General features: G+C 54.9%; 1 protein-coding gene across 2 annotated transcripts in view; it reads right to left on the reverse strand.

The window, feature by feature from the left end:
- Impa2 (inositol monophosphatase 2) overlaps positions 1–21,197 on the reverse strand; it is a 41,506-nt gene extending 20,309 nt beyond the window's left edge. Inside the window, exons 1-2 of one of the 2 annotated variants that reach the window (XM_071602473.1) lie at positions 21,010–21,197; positions 6,207–6,340 (exon numbers count right to left, since the gene is read on the reverse strand). In XM_071602473.1, coding sequence (XP_071458574.1) covers positions 6,207–6,340; positions 21,010–21,168 — 293 coding nt within the window. In that variant the 5' untranslated portion in view covers positions 21,169–21,197. Of the gene's footprint in view, positions 1–6,206; positions 6,341–20,429; positions 20,740–21,009 lie in introns of those variants that run through there. The other variant, XM_027920277.2, reaches the window with a different exon arrangement.
- Between the last annotated feature and the right edge of the window lie 434 nt (positions 21,198–21,631).

The following is a 21,631-nucleotide window of genomic DNA, read 5'->3' on the forward strand; positions in this document are numbered from 1 at the left end:
CTCAACTGTGTTCACTTGAGTCTAGAAAGAGCAGGTCTGTGCGGGAGATGGGAGACTGAGAGGCACTGGCCTGCAAGGCCGGGCCCAGGCCTCCAGCTACCGCTTTCCTTCTGGCATTGCTGTGCCCTGGGGCATGGAGCAGTTAAAAGTCACCTACTTCTAACGTCACAGGTAACAACCATCCTTGCCATCCAGCTCCACAGGCCTGCACCTCCTGGTTCCCACAGACACCTTCCCCACTCTCCCCTCCCTGGCCTCCAGCTTCCCTTTGGGAAAAAGCAAGTGAGGCTGGCAAGGGTGTGGTTACCAGGATGCCTGTTGCCTGCTGTCGTGAGATGCTCAGCAAGGTTCCCCTACTCCAAGAGCCCTCCAATATTCCTTCTTTGGGGACATGGCCACCTGCTACAGCCTCCTGCCCCTGCACTCTGCAGTGGGCCCGTGGTACTGAGACCCTCTCTTAATGAGGCCCCTAAGCTGTCCTCACAAGGGAAGGAACCCAACAGGAAAATCGAGACCTCAGGGTCAACGGGCACCAAAAGAAACTCAGCTTTCTCCAAATGGCACCCAGCTGCTCGGTCCAGACACTAAGAAGTCCTCGCCCCTCCTGCTCCCCTCTGTCCACCCTCCCCGTGGTGACCTTACTACAGCGGGGTCTGCCTCACGGCCCAGCCTCTTGGACTTCCTGAAGCTCCCAGAAGTGTCCCGCTGTACACGAGGCAGCCTGGCACTAGGCATGCTGGGGCATGTCCAGATTGTCCAAGTGTGCTGAGGGCAGGGCCCTGGCGCCAGGCTGCAGTCAAGGCAGCCACCAGCACACACTGGGTCTGTATGGAAATGCGGAGCCCTGCTGTTTTCTAGTAGGTTCTCAGGCCCTGTCCACCTCCCCACCAGAGAAAGAGAGAGCTGCCGACAAGACATTTTTACAAAGAGAGAAAAGGAGTAAGAAGCTTCTCATGGACTGCTGGCATCTGGTGCTCTGCCCAGCAGGCTGCTGGGCCCTGGAGGAAGTCACTTTCCCCAAGGAACCTGTGCCCTAAGGTCTGGCCACAGTGAGCTTGCAGACAAGCCGGACAGGATGCCATTGTAGTGGCTGCTTCACCCAGTCCCCAGTCATTCACCACAGGGGGCTGTTTGAATTTAAATTAAAATTAAAGGGCTGGGGTGTGGCTCCTGGTAGAGCACTTATGCACCACCACCAAAAAAAAAAAAAAAATTCCATTCTTTAATTTAATTCTCACCAGCAGCATTTCAAGTGCTCTGCAGACACAGCAACTGTCACAGTAAGCGATGCCAACAGAGCCCCCATCTCCCAGGGCTGTGCTCAGCAGCAGCTCCTGAGACAAGGGCAACCTGCCTGCGTTCTCACATCACTTCTGTCCACATGCACTGCAATGTCCCAGGCCCCTGCAGCTCCAGGGCTGGCATCACCCTCTCACAGGCACCAAGTTCACACTCTGTACATACACAGCACCCTGGCCCTCTCTGTATAAAGCATCTGACAGTAACCCACGGCCACACACACGTCACCTCAGCTGGCTGTGTCCACCACCTCCCTGGGTCTCTGGGGAAACCCGAAGTGAGCAGGCAAGGCATGGGGACGTAAACACCAAGCTGTGTAACGCAGCTGGCACGGTCTTCCCCTGGGCCTTGGGCTCCGTGCTTCCCATGGGCATCGTGTGCCCCTCCACCTGGGAGGTGAGCCCTTCCATCCTGCCACTACCTCTGGCCCAGGTGTGGGTGCACCCACCAGAGCCCATGGCCAGGGACTGGTATTCCCAGACAGGTCTAGATGGAACGATGGCAGGGTGGGGCTGGTGCAGGAGCCTGCATGCCTGAGCGCAGGGAACAGGCAGGAGCAGAGCCGAGAAAGATCTCAGGCAGGGACTGTGTAGGTGGCATCCCCTCTGCCATCTCCCCCTGCCAAAGACTCCTGCTGCTGCTGCTGCTGCGTGATTTTCCTTTCCTGGAGTGGCTTATAATTATGGTTATAAAGAAAACGGTCCACACCCTAAAAACACACACAAGGAGTGAATGCTAAAGCTTAAACTGGGCACAAGGGTGACAGAGGGTGACAAAAGCAACAGAGACATGGCTCAAGAGAAGAGGGAGCAGGAAAGACTCATACACAAGTTCCCAGGAAGTGGGAGGGTGCGGGCTTCTTTTTCTTTCCAACTTGATCTCAAGTAGGAGACTGGAGACGAAACTGCTGGCCCCTGAAGGAGGGTGTGCGTGTCTATGTGTGACAGTGTCCACCCTGCATCGGACTGCCTGGGCAGCCCTGGGCACCCTGCACATCTCAGGACACCAGGAGGCCTGTCTGTCCCCTTGCAAGCCCATGTACAGAACCAGGGCCCACTGCACGCCTGCTAATCATGCTCCACTCTGCACTTGATGGGGCACTAGAGGTACCCACCTGAGCCCTGGGCTTTTCCAGGAGTCGATCATTCGGCCCTCGAGTCCCCCTCTGCCCACCTGTTGTCCACTCTACTCGTGAGCCCCCTCGCCTCCCTACTGGCTTCCCAGGAGGGGTGCAGCAGCCTGGCTTCGGCTCCCAGTACTGACAGCAACAAGGGCCACATCCCTTCTTTGAAGGCACCAGAATATTTCCATGGCAGCCACAGCAGGTGGGGGAAGAAGTGGAATTTTGTTTACTTAACCCTGACTTTCTTCATAAAAGCAAATGACTATGGAATGGGAGAAAACGTTCTACCGCTCTCTGCAGGACTTGGGAGAGTCTGCTCTCAACAGATGTGTGACATGAGACACCTTCTTAGAAGCCACCAGGACCTCCATGTAACAGAACCAATGCCCATGACTTCACTTAGGGAGCTCAGAGACCCTCTGGAAAGCCCATCTGACAGACAGGAGAGGAGCACCGAGCAGCGTTGCAAGTCTGGTTACGAGCCATAGTGACCCAATGCTGCAGCCCAGTTTAAATACTGGCCTGTTTTTTCCAATAGTAATAACAAAACCTTCCTTGTGATTTTGGCAGCTGAGTGCTTCTAAGAGTGTCTTGTTCCCTGGCTTCTCAAGAGTGTCCCTCTGTGACAGGAGAGTCAGCATGGTCTCCATCCACTGCAGAGCTAACCGATGCTCCTCAACCACATCTTCTCAAGCTGCAGCCTGGTTCTGGCCCCCAGGGCTCTGACCCAGGGATAACATGAGAGCCCAGGGTAGAGCATATGGGAACGACAGGAAGTGACGTCCAGCTGCTGGTGGTGGGGATCCGTCTTCTCCATGTGGAGGACTATCAGTCGTTCTGCCTGACACGTGCCTTCAGTGGACATGGCACTGTGCTGGGACTCTGCAGAGCTCAGGGTGCACGCCCCTGCAAGAGGCAAAGAAGGTGCTGGCCAGCCAGGGCAGTCTGAGCCTCCATTTTCTTCCTCCACTTGAGCCACCCACCTGGTGACTTTGGACAGGCTCTCAGGAGGGGACGACGACGTGGTTACAACAGCGTTATCACCAGTAACAGGTCCACGTGGCTATCGGACATCTCAAAGGAGCTACACTTGCATAGCAAGCACCAGGCCCTGGGTTCAATCCCAGTCCTGAAAAAGAACAAAAAGCCCAACCAACAAAAAGTATATCTGCAAAGCAGCTATGCTTGGCTCTCATCCCAAATCACAGACCAAAAGCAGGCTCAGGCGTCCCAACAAAGCCAGAGCGAGCCTGAGACTTGCTAGCGAGGTCAATGTCACCGGTGTCTTCAGAGACCCAGCTGCTTCCTGGCTGTGCTCTGCAGGCTTGCCTCTGCCATCACCACGGCGTGTCAAAGGGTGCCACCGCACCTCAGGGACAACCTGGGTCAGTTCCTCCTTCACAGGTGAGGAATTCAGGGCCCTGAGAAGCGCAGTGACTGGTCGAAGCTGCTGGGGCTGAGGGCACAGGCGAATTGGAACCTTCTTGTTCTTTGAGTGGGTGTGCACTCGTCTTCCAGGTCAGGGACCCAAGATTTCAAAATTTCACAGATGAGTCAAATAAAATGATAAAACTTCTAGGAACCTCCAGGCTCTCTTTTATTTTATTAAAAACAAGAAAGTTGCAATAAATCTTCAATAAAGTTTCACAAAAGTCTAGAAACGAGGAAGGATCAAAGCTCAGACTGTCAGTCCTTCCTAAGAAAGGATGACAGGCAACCTTACACTACTATATTGCTTCAGGGATGTTATTTAAATTCTTGAAAGCAGAAAAGTAACAACACATTACTTATAATATGCATTTTTTCCTCATTGCAAATTTATCAACTGGCCTATGGTCTAAAACAATTCAATTCCCATTTTGTTATTTTTATTGTTGTTTTTGTTTGTACTATGTGGGATTGAACCTGGCAGTGCTGTACCACTGAGCTACACCCTCAGCTCTTTTTATTTTTCATTTTGAGACAGGGTCTCATTAAGTTGCTCAGACTGCCTCAAACTCCAGATCCTCCTACCTCAGCCTCCTGAGTCACAGGGATTACAGGCATGTTTCACCATGCCCAGCTACTCTGGTATTTAAAAGAAAATCCTAGTTACAGGGTTCAGTGGAACATGCCTGTAATCCCAGCAACTTGGGAGGCTGAGGCAGAAGGATAGCAAGTTCAAAGCCAGGCTCAACAACTCCCTGAGACCGTGTCTCAAAATAAAAACAAAAGAGCTGAGGACATAGCTCAGTAGTAGAGCGCCATGTCTTAACCCCAGTTTAAAAAAAAAAAAAAAGTGGGGGCTGGGGATGTGGCTCAAGCAGTAACGCGCTCGCCTGGCATGCTTGCCGCCAGGGTTCTATCCTCAGCACTACATACAAACAAAGATGTTGTGTCCGCCAAGAACTAAAAAATAAATATTAAAAATAAATAAATAAATAAAAAATAAAAATCTTGTGGTGCTGTGGCACACGCCTGTAATCCCAGTGACTAGGGACGATCGAAAGTTCAAAGCCAGCGCCAGTCTGCAATTTAGCAAGGCCCTAAGTAACTCAGTGAGACCTGTCTCAAAATAAAAAATAAAAAGGAATGGGGATGTGGCAAAGAGGCTGGGTACCCATGGGTTCAATCCCTGGTACAAAAACAAAACAAATTAAACGAAAAACTTCTTAGATATGCTAAAAATCATTTTACTTAATTTGAATTTTTGAAATAAACTGAGCATCAGCACTGGCCCTCAGAGCCCAGGAAGAAGGGTGTGGCAAGGGACCTTGGGGGTGCGGGGCAGTGACCACGGACTTCACTTTGGGACCCACAGTTCCTGGACGAGTGAAGGCATCCGACTCACCCTGACCGAGGCTGGGTGAGTCTGATGGAGACACTTCCGGGGATCCCCACACGCCCTCTCTACCATCCTCTACTTGGAGGGGCTTCAGCATCCGGGGGCCCCGCGGATGGAGACGCATGTCCACCTGCGTGCACAGCAACGCACGCTCGCGCAGACCGATGGCAGACTCCCCGGGCTCCCCCGGCGGGCTCCCCCGTTTCCAGGACCGCAGAGCAAACCCGCAGCACCTGCCACACCGCCTGGCACCCCCGGGGCGACCTCACGAGGCCCTGCCCATGCCAGCCTGCTGACGATACCTCTTCCCAGACGAGGAGCCGGCCCTTGCCGTCCCGTCCGACACACGACTGAGGCCGCAGCAACCTCCAGCCTGACACTGATACAGTCCTAGACGTAGCTGGCTGGTGGCTGCGGCACCTTCCTCTCAAAGAATACAAGCAATCTATGGGCTAAATTCTTTAGCCATCATGAGAACTGTGTCCTTACAAAGACCTGGGGGACAGAGCGCCCGTGTCCCCATGTGCTTTGGTCTGGGTGAGGGGAGCCCGTGTCACCATACACTGGCGATGGAACCGGGTCCTGTGTGGCTGACGTCTGCCGTGTCCGTCCTCCTTTGGAGGCAGGGTAGGCACAGCTGCCAGGGATGTCCCTGCTCCAGGACTCTCTGGGCCAGGCTTGGCCATGCCTCTGGAAACAGGGGTGGCTTAGTGGAGGCGCCAGGCACCTCCCGAGCACAAGCACGTGCGCTTAAGAGTAGCACCTTCTTTCTGTCTTTGATCTGCGGACACGAGGTTACCGCGATGAGCAGGAAAACAGGTGGGCTCACTCTCCTGCTCTGCAGGGCCCAGGACAGACTGTGGCCAGGGATTTCATGTCCGCTGGGCAGTGACAGTCAGCAGCGCCTCCGGATGGGCCTGGCTGTGTGTGCCGGGTGTGTCCCCCGAGGAAAACGCTCACCTGTGGGAAGGAAACCGCTTTCGCAACTCAGAAATAATCAAATTTTCCACGAGGTGATCCGTCTCTGTCACAAGATCCACGGCTGATGTTTTTGTTGAGACTCGTTTCTCCTCCGTCAAGGCTTTCCTGATGATCTGAAAGGAGAATGTAACAGCAGGTGGCACCTCGTACCCAGAGCTCACGTCCCTTCCCCCACCACTGCCCCTCTGGCCAGCTCTGTGCTGCCAGGTCCACCCCATCGCTTATCCCAGACCCCTCGGGGCTCAACATCCCCAGGCTCCTGGGGCCACCAGCCAGGACTCCTCTCACAAGGCAGACTTGCCTCTCCATGTCTCTCCTACCTGTGAAACAAGGTTTCCTTGGAGGAAAGGAAAAACATGGTTTCCAAAAAAGGAAAGTTAGCTCAGACCGGTCCAAAATAAGAGGGTGGAGCACACCTGTGGCCCTGAGAATCCTGTGCACTCTACCCTGAGACCTGAATGAAACCTTCCCTGTCCAGCTCACTTGATGAAGCGAACAGGATGCCACACGGTCCCGAGTCCACGCCACCCGTGTGCACACTGAGGAGCAGGGGCCTGCAGCTATGGGGGCAGAGCCACCTCTCGGCTGCCCTGCACCAGTCCACGTCCCCACTTCACAGAGACATGCAGAGGGATGGGAGGCTCAGGCGCAGGATCCAGCCACCAGCACATCCTGTCTAAATACAGGGGTGAGTACTGGGGGGCAGCAGAATCTCCCAAAGGCTCCTGGGACCCACAGGAGACCTGAACAGGAAGCCCCAGAGGCAGTGACTCCATCCCCAGCCCCTGCAGGAAGGTCGGCTCTAGCTGGGACTAAATCACCACCTCGCTTTCTTCTCCACTTCTGTCTGTCCACAACTGCATGTTGCCCTCATCATGAGGAAGGCAGGACACCTAATGAGGAGATCTCTGCTTACCAGCTGCCACTCAAAAATCCTTTATTTCTTCCAAAAGCAGCACCAACTGTCCAGCCTCAAGCACCTGGCCCACCCCGTGCCACCTGCACACACCTCCTGAGCCCTTCTGGGGTCAGGCCATGTATGGATGACTGCACTGGAGCAGAGGCCTTAGAGAGGAACAGGCAGGCAAATGGGACCTTGAAGGGCCCCAGGGCCACAGCACCCAGCAGGCCCTCCTAGTGCTGGCTGGTCCCATACTGAGCCTTGACAGGTACAAATCTTGGTTGCTAAACAGATGCACAGAATGGATTTGGAACGTGATGGGAAGTACAAGAGGCACACAGTCCACATTCCAAAGACCACTTACGCCCCGCAGCTCCACCCTCTGACACCTGGCAATTGCAACATCCTGCTCAGCACCCTGTCCTTCTCACACCAATTTGCACATGGCAGTCTCTTTCCAAAAGCATTGCCACAATCCTTTGATGATAAAGTTCACACTCTCATAGCCTCTGTGGGTCTTCAGGAACCCTGAATTCTGGGCTAGTCCACACGGGCTCTTTGGCACGCAGCTGGCATCCTGTGTGGTGATACGATTCAGTGTGGGAGGGGTCTGCTTCTGCAGAAGGCGCGCGTGTGTGTGTGCATGTGTGTAGTCAGAAAGGCCCCTAACCAGAGGATGTGGTCTGAGTGGATTTGGCACCAGAGCTTCTGGGATCTTGTTGAAATGGGTTGGGGTCTGAGATCCACATTTCTTTTTTTGAGGTACTAGGGTTGAACCCGGGGGAGCTCTACTACTGATCTACTTGTCCAGCGCTTTACTATTTTTGAGACAGGCTCTTCTTGCTAAGTTGCTAAGGCTGGCCTTGAACTTGTGATCCTCCTGCCTCAGGCTCCCAAGTTGTGGGGATCAGGGGTGAGCACCACGGTGCCTGGCTGGAGAGCAACATTTCTGACAGACTCTGCTGGACACCAGTGTTGGGAGCACACTTGGGTGCAGTGGGTGGAGCAGCCCTCATCCAGGGAGGAGGGTGGCCAGGAGCTGGGATGGTCACTGGGCAGGCAGGCGTCGGGCAATTCACCTGGACTGTGTGTCCTTTCAGGAAGCGGTCACAGGCACGTATTCCATGGCCATCAGCAGCTGCCCTACGGAAGCTGGCCTGAGGGTTCAGACAGATGGATCTCTCCACTGTAGAGAGCTGTGCCAGCCTCCCTCCTGATGCCTACATCCTACCTATCCCATAATAAGCAACTGTTATTTTTGCAACCAAGAGTTGAGGAACAATGCCCACCTAGCTCCGTGTGGGATGGGAAGCACTAGGAGAGGCAGAGAGAGCAGGGCCACTGCAAGGACATCAGAGGAGGGACTGCGGGCATTGTTGGGCACCACAGCCCCTGCCCACGCCAGGTCTGCTCCCTTCTGGCCCTTCATCTCGTCCCACTCCCACAGGGCACCAGGGATTCTGTCTGTGCTGGCCTTCTGTCTCCACCTGTCCCAGCTGCAGTCATCCTATGAGTGGGGGGCTGACTGTGCTTCTCTCCCTGCACCGGAAGCTTCCACCAGCAGACTGTCTCTGCTGCGGGCTCTTCCCCTTGCAGCCGAAGCTGCGCCTGGTGTGGAGGGGGTGCACAGAAGTCAATGGGTGAAGGAATGAAAGACGTCAGACAGTAAGAGTGAACTGGGCCACGCATGTCCCTGCACCACCATGTCCATGTGGACACTGACAACCTTCGTCTATCTGCTCCCTGTGGTTGACTTTCTTGTTGTCTGGATGAGAGACTCTGAAGTAGCCAGGTGCAGTGGCACATGCCGACAGCCCAGCAATTCTGGAGGCTGAGGAAGGAGGATCCAAAGTTCAAGCAACTTAGTGAGACCCTGTCTCAAAACAAAATAAAAAGGACTGGAAACGTGGCTCAGTGGTAGAGCACCCCTGGGTTCCATCCCCGGCACCACGACACACACACAGAAAGTCCCGACAGGCCTAAAGCCACATCTTCTGGCTTCACCAGGGAGCCCTGCCTCTGGAGCCAGCCAGAAACTGCTGCAGGCCCTCACACCAGCTCCCACCATGACGCGCTCCCACACCTCAGCACACAGCCCCTGAAGCATCCCTGCTGGGCAGGGGAAGTCAGCCCTCGCAGGCAGACAGCTTTCGACTTGGCCTTGTGGCAGAGAGAACTGACCCCAGATTACCCAGGTCCCCCTTTTCCCTTTTGGGAACAGAACCCCCGTGTTGTAGCCAGGTGTGGAGTTGCCTGGGGGTCCACACTGCCCCCTGTGCTGCTGGGTGTGGCTAGGAGCTCAATGCTGCCCAAGAGCAGATGGACAGTGGCCACACCTGCAAGCTGAGTCCCACTCTCAGAGGACATTGCAGTCAGTTCCTTTGTCCCCTGCTCCCCCCCCCCCCCCCAGTCTGTGATGTGTGGCGCTGACAGGGCAGCCATGGCCACTGCAGGAAGATGCCACCACCTCAGAACCAGGAGAGGGGCCCAGGAAGCACAGCCACCTGCACCCTACCTCCTACTCACTGGACGGACATCTGTCGCTGATGCCTGTGAGCCTGGCAGGCAGAGGATCAGCCTCCAACTTGGCCCCATGACCTCCCACCACACCTTGCATCCATGCTCCTGCCCGTGGCATCTTTCGCCCTAGAGTCTCCTTCCAGGGCCACAGTCAGCACTGGTCCTTCCAGGCCTACTGTCCTCCTTTCCAACTTAGTTGAAGCGTCCCCCCCAAAGAGCCATCTCCTGCCAACCTGGCTCACCCAGAGGAAGACCTCAGCACTGCACGAGCCAGCCCAGGGGCTGCCAGAGCACAGTCACCTAGGAATCCCTGGGGTCTACTCATTTGGGTGCACGGCCCACAGGTGGGCATGCAGTCGTGCAGGACAGACATGGAGGGTCTCCGTGAGTGTCCACTGAATGAGCAGACAGGGATTTTCTGATGGCCACACTAGTGGACGCGACGCCGCAGACTCCGGAGATACCACATTCCTTTACTGTTTCTGGCGATGCTGGGGATGGACCAGGGCCTTGCACGGGCCAGGCTAGCACCCCCCACCACGCCCCCGACAAACCAGGAAGATCCTTCAACGGGGCATCTGCAGAGCCATCTCTAACCCCAAGCTTCCAAACCATACTCGGCTCCTGCGTGACAGCGAGGTAGGTGCTCAGGGTGAGTGGGCGGCTTGGGGACAGCTGCTGAAACCTAGGAGTGCCCACCAGAGGGACAGGGCCTGGCCACAGGCCTGCGAAGGCAGGAGACATGAGACTTGAGGAGCAACGTTCTGTCGTGGCTTTTCAGAACTTAGTTGCTCATTTCTGCTCTGTTAGAACATCCCACTGTGTGTGCTTCAGGAAGGCTGCGGCAGGCAGCACCTCTGCCCCATCACCTCCCAGTGGCTCAGCAATGTAGCAGCAAGACCCTGTCTCCAAATAAAAAATAAAAAAGGGCTGGGGCGTGGCTCAGAGGTAGAGCGCTTGCCCAGAGTGTGCGAGGTCCTGGGTTCAATCCTGGTCCTGCCACACAAACCGCCTTCGACTGGCATGCAGACCTCACCATGCCAGTTCTGAAAGAACACGGATCTGACAAAACATGACACCTCAGACAAAACCCCAAACCTAACAGGATGCTGAAAGAACGGTTTGCTTCCTAAGCTTTCCTACACTGAGAAAGGAGAGAACGGTGCTTCCACGGAGGGCTGCACTTCACACACCCAGGGCCCTGGCCTGCAGCCACACACCCAGGGCCCTGCCCTCCAGCCCAGGGAAGGGGCGGGACAATGGTGACCCCTGGGGAGTGACTACACCTCTCTCAGCCGGGGAGGTTAAGACCTTCTTGCTCTGGGGCGATGGGCAGTGTGGGCTGTGGGTCCACTGGTGCCCTCAGCCACTCACTAATGCAGCGTGCACTTGGCAGGCCTGGTCCGGGTCTCCTTCCAAACAGCACTCGGTAGACGTTTAGCTCATAAAACACGGGCCTTCCGTCGCTGAAGCCTGAATTCCAGGCCCAGAAGAGAGGCCCACCTTGGCTGCAGCACCAGACACCCAGGGCCAACATGTCCAGCCAGAGGCCCTGCTCCTGCCCACACACCATTGTGGTCCTGTGCTCCTGGCCCTGGGCGGGGCAGCTTGTGCAGCCTAGAATGTTGCCCTGGGGTCCAGGTTCCTTCCTCTCCAGCATGTGGAACAGCTCAGCCAAAGGGTACCTCCAGGGGGGCACTATATCTCCAGGGGGGCACTGTACCTCTGCCTTGTCAGTCTGGAAAGTCGCTGCTTCCTCAGGCGTGGCCCTTGTGATGTGCCCTGAAAACACGTGAGTGTGGTGTGATGATTCACTTGATGTGCCAACCTGACTGGACTACAGGGTGCCCAGATACCTGGTCAGACACTACTATTCCCAGGGCTTCTGCAAAGGTATTTTCAGATGAGATCAGCATTCCAATGGGCAGAATAAAGCAGGCTCCCATGGGTGGGTTGAACCCAATCAATTAAAGGCCCAAAGAGACCAGACTTCCCTGGACTAAGCAGGAATTCTGCACCTCCTGGGTCCTCCACCTCCTGGGTCAGGGCCAGGGTCATTTCTCACCCAGTCCAGCCATACGTAGCAGGCCCTCTGGCCAGTCCTCCTCTGCAGCTTCCTCCTACCCCCACCGCACTGTCCCTCATCCACTTGGTCACACCACCACAGGGAGAAAAGCCCTAGGACCAGGCCTGGGCCTGCCCTGGGCAGCTGTGCTCCCCAGAGGGCCAGGCTCATCCTGACTGTGCTGTGTCCCAGGCCCCATCCTGAGAGTTCACACGTAGCAACTCATTTAATCCCCGCTACTTCACGGAGAAGAAGACTCACGATCAAGATGAGGAAACAGGCTGGGGTACGGCTCAACAGCAGAGCACTTGCTCACACGTGTAGGGCCTGGGATCCACCCCAGCCCCGCGAGAGGGGGGCAGAAACTGAGGCAGACTCGTCAGCAGGTTGCCTAGGGCCACAAGAGTGAGACGGTCCTCCTGCCAAGGCCCCTTCAGATCACAGCTCATCCCAAGGCCACTGACCCACAACCCATCACTGAGTTCCAGACCTCGGTCGGTCTCAACCCTCAACCTCGGGTTTCCCTGTGACCCCAGGTTCTCCTGCCCAGGGCCGAGCCTCCCTGTTCCACCCTGGGCTTCAGACAGGGCGTACGACTCCTGGAAGGGCATTTTGTCCCCGTCCTGTCTTCCTATGCCCCTGCGGGACCCGTCCTCCCCTCTGCTCTCCCGAGCCCACTGCCAGCTCTCCAGCCGACTGGCCTTTCTTTGACAGGGCACAGCTCAGCAGCATTCTTCCAGGAAGCTGTCCCCACCTCTGGGCCACCTGGGGTGGCCCCAGCAGGCCGGGAGGGAGCTGGGACAGTGACAGGAGGATCCCGAGACTGGCTTAGCCTCAAGGTCAAGCTCACGACGCCTTCACCGGCTGAATCCTTCCCTCGCTTTCCGGAGGAAAGAAGCTGCAAACCAGGCCAGCCTGAGGTCGGGACCCAACAGGAGGCCTCAGACAGGACAGGGCCAACTCCTATCCTCTTCCCCTCCAGTCCCAGGGCCTCTGGACCTCCACCCAGCCGGCTATCCTAGGACTGGGGAGCGGGGCCTGGAGCTCCCCACGACCTTCCCCTGGCTACTACTGCCTCTCCCCACCCCTGAGGCACGGTCTCCACTAGGCAGACCTTCCGCTGGGTTACCAAGAGCCCCTCTCAGGCCCATGGAGGACAGGACACCTCGCATGCCCAAGGGGCAGAAGGCTGCAAGTGCGATGACCTCGGGAAGGAAGGCATCCTTGCCATTTTCCTCAGAAAAAAGCTTTTGTTAGCAAAATGGGCATAAAAATGTCACTTTTCTCACAATGTTATCTAAGGAAAACAACAGGTGTCCTCTCGGGCCAGGTTAGGACAGTGGGCTGGACACTGGAAGACCAGCTACTTCACCAGGGCGCTCTCTTTGCTGATGTTTTCAATGGTGGGAAAAGTTTTAGAACATTCATGCAGACTGACCCACCCTGTAGAGCCAAGCAGGAACTGGGACATGGGGACAGGTGACACAGGGACTGGGGATGGACAAGGGAGCCCAAGATCACAACCTGCCTCCCCACTTCCTCCAGCAACAGGTGAGTCAGTGCTGGCCGGGCAGTGGGAGTCTCTTCAGAGAAGGGCACCACCCAAGACGACCCATATCTGGCCTTCAGGAATCTCCCTGACCATGCTATGGTGGAGCTCATGGGTGGACAAGCCTGCTCTCTTCACCACAGGGACAAACTCAGCCCTAAATGCCACCCACCAGTGACTTCCATGCTACATCTCTCAGCCTCTCTCTGGCTCTGGGCACACTCAGCCTCCCCACTTGGAAACCACCAGCAGTTCCTGCCTCCCACTCCCAGAGCTAAACCCTGACCTTCACCTCCCACATGAAGGTGAAGGTCATCTTGGGGACATGGCAACCTGTTCGACCAGATTTTCAGGGACCAAAGTTTGTTTTGGGAGTTCTTGGGATTGAACCTAGGGGCTTTACCACTGAGCCACATCCCCAGCCCTTTTTATTTTGAGTCAGGGTCTTATTCAGTTGCTTAATGTCTCACTAAGTTGCTGAGGCTGGCCTTGAACTTACAATCCTCCTGTCTCAGTCTCCTGAGTCAGCCTCCTAAGCCATTGGGATCACAGGTGTGTGCCATTGTGCCCAGTTTGATGTGAACCTTTGAAGTCATCCTGGATGCTTCTTGTTGTCTTGCCCCTACATCCAATCCAATAGCAAACTGTCACCTCAGCCCCCCAAACTAGGTCTCTCTGGGCCACATGGCACTCAACCCCGAACTGCATACCACACTTGGAGCAAAGGTTAAGTCCAGAGTTGCTGGACAAACACTGTTGGGTGAATAACTATATTTCTAATCACTGTTTTTGTACCCCATTCTAAAAACAAACAACATCACAGAGGTCGATAGACATGTAAAAGCATTTAAAACCCCAATAACCAGCTGGTGCAGGCTTCCCAGCATGCTGGAGGCCCTGGGTTCCATCTGGCACCACAATACTAAATAACTAGATGAATAAACCGCAGTAAAACACCAGCTCATGTCCATCGCATGGCTAAGGAGGAGAAGGGCCACAGTGTGGAGGATAAAGAGCCTGGGCGCCCGACCCACCTGGGCAAGGAGCGTGACCTGGACACCCCTCTCAAGAACCACTTGGCAAAATCTCCATTCCGGGTCATGAAACAGAAATTCCAATCCCCAGCGAAATGCATTCATACATAATCAAAAGACACAGGCAAGGACATTCACATTAATCATCTCAGCTCCAACCTGGGCATCACCCAGAGATTCCTCGAGAGCCAAGCATGAAGGGCCACGCACCCACACAGCAGTGCTCCATAGAGTCTGGCCCACACTAGACCCAGAGCCAGCTGCAAACCCTAGGAATGCTGATGCCCAGCCCCTCCAGGCCCTCTGAGTCAGACCCCTCAGGTGGCTCAAGCTTGAGGGCCAGGGCAGTTTGCACACCCATGGTCCCCATTAGAGCCCTAAGGCATTCCTCACAGAGCTGGAAAAAAAAAAAGCAGTTCACATGGAAACACAAAGACCTGGAATAGCAAAGTCACCCTGAGCAGAAGGTGTGGCCTGGAGGCATCACAATACCTGATTTCAAAACAAACAGCCAGGCCCACCTGAAATTCCAGTAACTCAAAGGCTGAGGCAGGAGGATTGCAGAGTTGGAGGCCAACCTGAGCAATTTAGCAAGACCCTGCAGCAAAAAAAAAAAAAAGAAAGAAAGAAAGAAAGGGCTGGGGATGTAGCTTGGTGGTGGAGTGCTTGCCTAACAAGCCTGGGGTCCTGGGTTCCTTCTCTAGTTCCACAAAACAACAGCAACAAACACCACAGGACAAAACAGCAGGGCACTGACACACAACAGATGCACAGACCAAAGTAACCAGCCCGAGGACCCAGGAAGGAGTCCACGGGTCTCCATCCCACCGACCCTCCACAGGGGCCAGCCTAAGTGGCAAGCGGTGCTGGGAAAAGCGAGGTCACACTACTGAAACCAGAGCCCTCTCTCCCACAGCAGTAGTCATCAAAGACCTTAACGTGAGACCCGGAGCTGAAATCATGAGACAAAAACAGAGGAACCGGCACAGGCAATGAGCTCTTGGACAGGACTCCAACAGCTCAAGAAACAAAACAGGAACCGACCAGTGGGGTTGCGTCAAAGGAAGGCTCCTGCACAGCCACGGACCTTTGTGGCTATTCATCTACAGATGATTAACATTCAGAGGAACAGCAGCTGGGTGTGGTGACACACACCTGTCATCCCCGTGTCTCAGGAGGCCGAGGCAGGAGGAGCCCAAGTTCAAGGCCAACCTGGGCAACTTGGTGAGGCGGTGTCTCAAAATAAAATATAAAAGGAGCTGGGAGTGTAGCAAATGGCCAATAAATATATAAATTTTATTTTATCTCACTTCAGGTACAATGGCTATCATTAAAAAAAATGCTGACTAGGAACACTTATATAGTGTTAATAGAGTATAAATTAGTACAGTACGGAAGTTCCACAAAAAACTAAAAATATCACATGATCCAGTTATCCCACTCCTGGGTTTATTATACTGGCGGGAAAAGAAGTCAGAATACAAGAGACACCTGTGCCCGTATTTACGGGCACCTGTACCCACTATTCACAACAGCCAAGATGCGGAATCACCTAGGTGCTGCCCCCAGAGGGATGGGTAAAGAAAACATGGTAAATAGACACAATCAAGTATTCGTCCAGCCACGAGGAAGAATGGAAGCCTGTCATTTGCAGGAAAATGGACAGAACTGGAAACAAGTCAGTGCAGAAAGACAAGTGTCTCACGTTCTCTATTTTGTGCAGAACCAAAAAATACAGGTGACCTGCAAATTGGACTATAGAGACGAGGCAGGGGTGGGGGAAAGGGAGGGTGTGAGAGGGTAGGGTGATGGTCATGACCAAGGCATGATCAATGCTCCTTGCAAAGGTCACACTGAAACCCATTAATTCGTATAGTTCATGGATATTAATTTTAAAAACTCTGCTGGGGGTGGGGGCATAGCTCAGTGGTGAGGCCCGTGCTAGCTCATGCAAGGCCCCAGGTTGTATCCCCAGCACCACCACACATAAAAATTCTGTTGGGAAGATGGACAGTTGACCATACATTTCTACATACAGAAAACCAAGCAAATGAAAAAACACACGCACTTTCTTTTAACTTTAAGGAAAACAAAAGTTGCGTAAGAAAGGAATGCTATACACTGCAATACCCAGCACCCCCAGGAATCACACTCACAGCGAGGGCACCCCAGTGGAGGTAGCCGTGGGACACAAGGAAGAATGGCAGGGCCAGGAGCTCACTGGGCACTCACCTGGAGTTCCACTCAGCCCCACAAAAGAGGAGGAAAGAAACCAGCAGCTGAGGAGGACAAGGCAGGAGAATGTCAAGTTCAAAGCCACCTAAGCAACTCAGCAAGACACTGTCTCTAAACACAAAAAGGGCTGGGGGCCTGGCCCAGTGGTGAAGCGCCCCAGGTTCAATCCCCAGCACCAAAAAAGAAAGACAGAAAAAAAAGAAAATGCCAGTGGGCCTGGCCAAGCCCCTGCAGGTATCAGGACAATGGCCTTGGGAAATGCAACCTGCTAAGGGGTGAGGCCACCAGGGAAGTCGGGAATCCCAGGATGGCACCATGGGTATTGTTTTCCTGCTGTGCTCTGCCTTTTCCAAGTGCCAATGCTCATCTCTGAATGCTCACCTCGGACGGATGGGCACAGATCAGCTGCTCTGACAGCTGCACCAACCCCGCCTCTTTCCACAGTGACCTCCCACCTCCCCTGGCAGGGGCAGCTTTGGCCAGGCACGCTTGCTGTGGTTGGTAGGGTCTGTCTGTGGGGTGTACAGCCACACCTGTACTTCCCGTTAGCCATCCTCTACAGGAGTGGTGTCCAAAACGCCTGTCCTATCTTCCACTGGACTGACCTGGCTCTTCTGGGGTCCTGCCTGGTGGTGCTGTCAGCACCACCAGGCAGGACCCCAGAAGAGCATGTGAGCCCGTGTGTGGCCGCTGGCGATGGAGTGTGGAGACTGCAGGGGAAATGAGGCTTCCACTGCAAGACCCAGGCACAAGTCTGTGGAAGAGTCTTCCATGTCTTACACTAGCATATAAAATGTTAACACAGAAAAGAAAATTGGCAGAAAGTTCTCAATTTGATGACAACCTTAAACACGTATTTGTTTACCAGTAATGACTTTTGCGGACTATTGGTAATACATTTCCATCAGCCATGCTACAGGAAAGGCTGAGTTTACCTTTCTACTCCCTCCATAGAAAATACAGTAAGGGCAGCCAGGAGCCATGGTACACATCTGGAATCCCAACAACCCTGGAAGCTGAGACAGGAGGATCACAAGTTGGAGGCCAACCTTGAAAACTTAGTCTCAAAGGAAAAAGGGCTAGGGACATAGCTCAGGAGTAGTGTCCCTTGGCTCAATCCTCAGTAGAAAACAAGGGAGGAAGGAAATACAAGGGCTGGGGTGTAACTCAGTAGTACAGTGCTTGCCTAGCATGCTCTAAGTACAGGGTTCCATCCTCAACACCACAAAAGAAAATGGAAAAAAAATCATAAAAATCATTGTCATTCAAAGATGCAAAGAATATGAAGCCAAAAGAAGATGAAAAACATAGAATAACGAGAAGCAGCAAACAAATTGTTCTTTTTTTATGTTTTGACACACTGGCAGAATTTGTTAATCTCAAAATGCATAGTTGTGACTGCTGATTTTTTGTTTGGTTGTTGTTGTTTTGGGGTACTGGGGATTGAACTCAGGGGCACTTTACCACTGAGCCACATTCCTGGTCCTTTTTATTTTTTAATTTGAAACAGGGTCTCACTAAGTGGCCAAAGGTTTCACTAAATTGCTGCCACTGGCCTCAAATTTGTGATCCTCCTACCTCAGCCTCCCGAGTGTTTGGGATACTAAGCATGGGCCACCACTTGTGACTGTTCATATTCTAAAGAAATGACTTTTGTATCTAAATTGGAATTTGTAAATTTGTATTTTCTTAAAGAGGGCCCCCTAAGTTGCCTAAGCTTCAAGCCTAAAGAAACCTGACACCACCACCCCCAGGAGAATTAAAAAAACATAAAGTACATTGCATGTGATAAACACTCAAGTTAGTGACTGTTGCTTTTTGAACCAGCAGTGGGGTGGGTGGAGGCTATGGCCCACCAGCCAGGAAGAGGTTCCTGCAAAGGCATAAAGGCTGGGACTGGAGGGGCAGGGTGGCTCCCAGAGCTGCTGAAGGAAAGGAAGGTGGAAAACCAGGGAGGAGGGCAGGGACCGGAAGCTGAGGGAACAGGGGCAGGGGATGGGGTAGAGAGAGGTCTGGCAGATTCCCAGGGCGCCTTGGCTGGAACTATCCTCCACCAACCAGAAGCAACAAAGCCCACCTCTTGGGAGGTTGTCTCTCTGCTCCCCTACCTTTTGGCATCAGACTCTTGACCTCAGAAGAAGCCCCTAACAGAACAGCAGGGTGCTGGGTACAGGTGAGAGGGTGGGCAGTGGGGCCTGCTCTCCTCCCTCCCTGGGAGGTCTGTTGGAAGGCTGAGTCTCCAGCCAGCACCCAGCTCACTACAGGAGTGTGAGTTAAAGACACTCATTCTCTGCACCGGGTATGATGACCTTGTGTGGCCATGTCTGCCCCAGTCAGAATATTCTCTCACCCGCTGCCAGCCAGGCGGGCAGCACCAGCATAATGCCCACAAGGAGGCCCAGAGTTCAGGGTTTCCTGACCAGACTCCTAATGGCAGCATCTTTATCCCCCATCCTTGTTTTTTTAAAGCTTCTTTGTTGTGTTGGCATGCTGTAAAAACATAAATGACCTTTTAAATAAGTTAAAATTCACAAGACCGTGGAGAACTGGCCTGTGATACTACTGCAAGCTCTATAGGAACATTTGTAAAATTTTTTTAAAATTAAGACTTCTGTTCTTCAAAATCTAAATTTGAAACCTGTAAAAACTCACCAGCTCACGCTACAGTGACTGAATCCTAAACTGTCATCCCCTCAAAGCCCCAAAGAAGCCAAGTTTTATAATAAAATCCTAAAGTTCCTAACTATTCTGAGGATGCTGGCTCTGGAAGCACAGTGAGGCTGGGGGAAGGAGGGCGGGCCAGCTCTGGCTTGCAGACACAAGTGGATCTGCTTTCCAAGAAGAATGTTTGCCCTGAAGCTCTGGCTTTACCGCCAGTGCAGCTGGGACTGGGGTCCCCCCTTCTCCTTTAGGATGGTTAGCAGAGGTTTCACGCTTTTTAACTCCAGCATCTTTAGAGCATTTTCGGACTTTTAGAACGAAAAGAAAAACGCCTTTTCTTTGGAAGGCCAATCTGCCCACACCCCTCCTCCGAGCCCAAGCACAGACCTTAACAAGCTGAACTTGGGACAAGGCTTCTTCCTTCTCAAATTAAGCCCAGCGGGAGGCCCCCTTATCCCTGCCACACTGCAGGCGCTCCCTACTGCGTGCCAGCGCTCCCTACTACGTGCGGCTGCACTGCAGGAACCGGGGAACAAGCAGGAAACGAATACTAAAATGCACAGGAGAAAGGAGAGAAGCTCCGCTCCTGTTTTAAATCCTCGTGGCTGGGTTTCTTCAGTCCTATGGCTTGGTTTTCATCCTTTCGGCAGCCTAACAAGTTCCTCCTGAAGGCTGAGTCTGTGCTAATCACTGCGTGAAACCACTTTCAGTTTGTGGGCCGGAGCAAGTTTGGACCCGGATGCCTGGAGAAAGACAACCCAGCACCAGCCCCTCCAGCTCTGCCAGCGCCTGGGGCTTAAAGCTGGGGTAACCTCGACCTGGTCACTGGATCAATTCAAAGGTCCTTAAAACAGCAGCTGCGGTCTTGTAGCCTTGGCAAAGTGACTCTCCCGAACGTCAAGGTCAAGCACGCTGCAGCTACCATCCAACTGGCAAAGGAGAGGGGGCGCCCCCGCCCCACGCACCCGCTAGGTCCTCACTGCCTCGGGCTGCTGGGTGGAGAAGGGGCAGGGAAGGAGGTGTCCCCGGAGCAAACACAAAGAACTCGCTCCCCCATCACGTCCCAGCACTTCGTCCGGCTCGGCGCGCACTGCTGCGCACAGGACCCCAGCGCTCGCCTCGCTCCGGGAGCCGGGCCCTCGCCCCGCGGGACTTCTGCGGGACGCCCAGAGCTCCGAGTGAGGGTGACGCGGCCGCGCGCCCGCCTGGCCCGCCCGCCCGCGGCCACCGCGCTCACCTGTCCCGCCTGCAGCGCCAGCTGCACGGCCGCCTCGAAGCACTCTTCCCAGGGGCTCCCAGCGAGCGCCGCCTCGTCCTCGCCGCCCGGCTTCATCACGGCCTCGCCGGGTCCCGCCACCTCCGGCCGTCCTCCAGGGTCCAAGAGGGACCCCGGCTCCCGCCGCCCGGACGCCAGGCTCCGCACGCCCTCCTCGCGTTCCCGCCAACTCCCGCCCGGTCCACCGCACGCCGCACCGCCGCGCCCGCAGGAAGGGAAGCGTGGGGGGCCGTGGCCCGGGTAGCCGCGCCTCGAGGCCCGCCCCCGGCCCGCCCCACTGGGCGTACCCCGCACGCCCCTGGGCGTCGACCCCGCCCTCCCCACCCCCGCACGCAGCCCGGCGCCCCCGCCCCTAAGGCCCCGCCCCGCGCCGTCCCGCAGGGCCCCGCGCCCCGGCGGGCGCTGGCGGGGCAGAGGGTTGGGGACGCGGGGCTGGGTCCTGGCGGGCTGCTGCCGGGTGAGCGCAAGGGCCAGGCCACGGCTCTGCCCACCACCGCCAATCCCGGGGCGCCTCTGCGCGCAGCGGCGATCCGGCCCGCACCTTCCAACCGGTCGCTGTTTGTCCGCGGAGGTCGCTGGACGTCCGCCTGCTCGGGTCCCGTGTGGGCAGCAGGCAGGCGGGTTGGATGCACAGAAGCTGCCATTCAGGCTGCAGCCCAACCCACGTGACAGTCACCGGGGTGCGGGAACTGCTCAACATCAAAACTGGAACTTGAGCCTGAACTGTGACTGTGGCCAGCCTGTCCGTAGTGAGGCATGACCCTTTAAACCGCAAGGCTTCCACCTCTGGCACCATGAAAAAGTGAATTCCAGGCATTTCCTGAGAGGAACGGCGGCGGTGTCCAAGAGTGTAACGCCGAGCAGCTCAGCCCAGCCCTTTTACAAAAGCTGCTGACCCTGTGGAAGCGTTCTGGCTTGGCCCTTCCCAGAGCCTGGGGAGACCATGAGTTTGTGTAGGAACCCTGAAGGGACAGTTGTTCACTCAAGTTAACCTAAGGATGGGAGTGGGCATTTGTGGAGAAACTTTAGGTGTACCGTTCTGGGACAAAAATTCCAAACAGCAGGAGGAAGTAGGAAGGTAGACTTAGGGACAGATTTAGGGCTTACCTCACGAAGCCTGCTCATCTTATGGTTCAGAAGAGGAGACCAAGGATCGCCCTGGC

The sequence above is a fragment of the Marmota flaviventris genome, chromosome 16 (assembly GCF_047511675.1).
Source record: "Marmota flaviventris isolate mMarFla1 chromosome 16, mMarFla1.hap1, whole genome shotgun sequence".
In the NCBI taxonomy this organism is placed as follows: domain Eukaryota; kingdom Metazoa; phylum Chordata; class Mammalia; order Rodentia; family Sciuridae; genus Marmota; species Marmota flaviventris.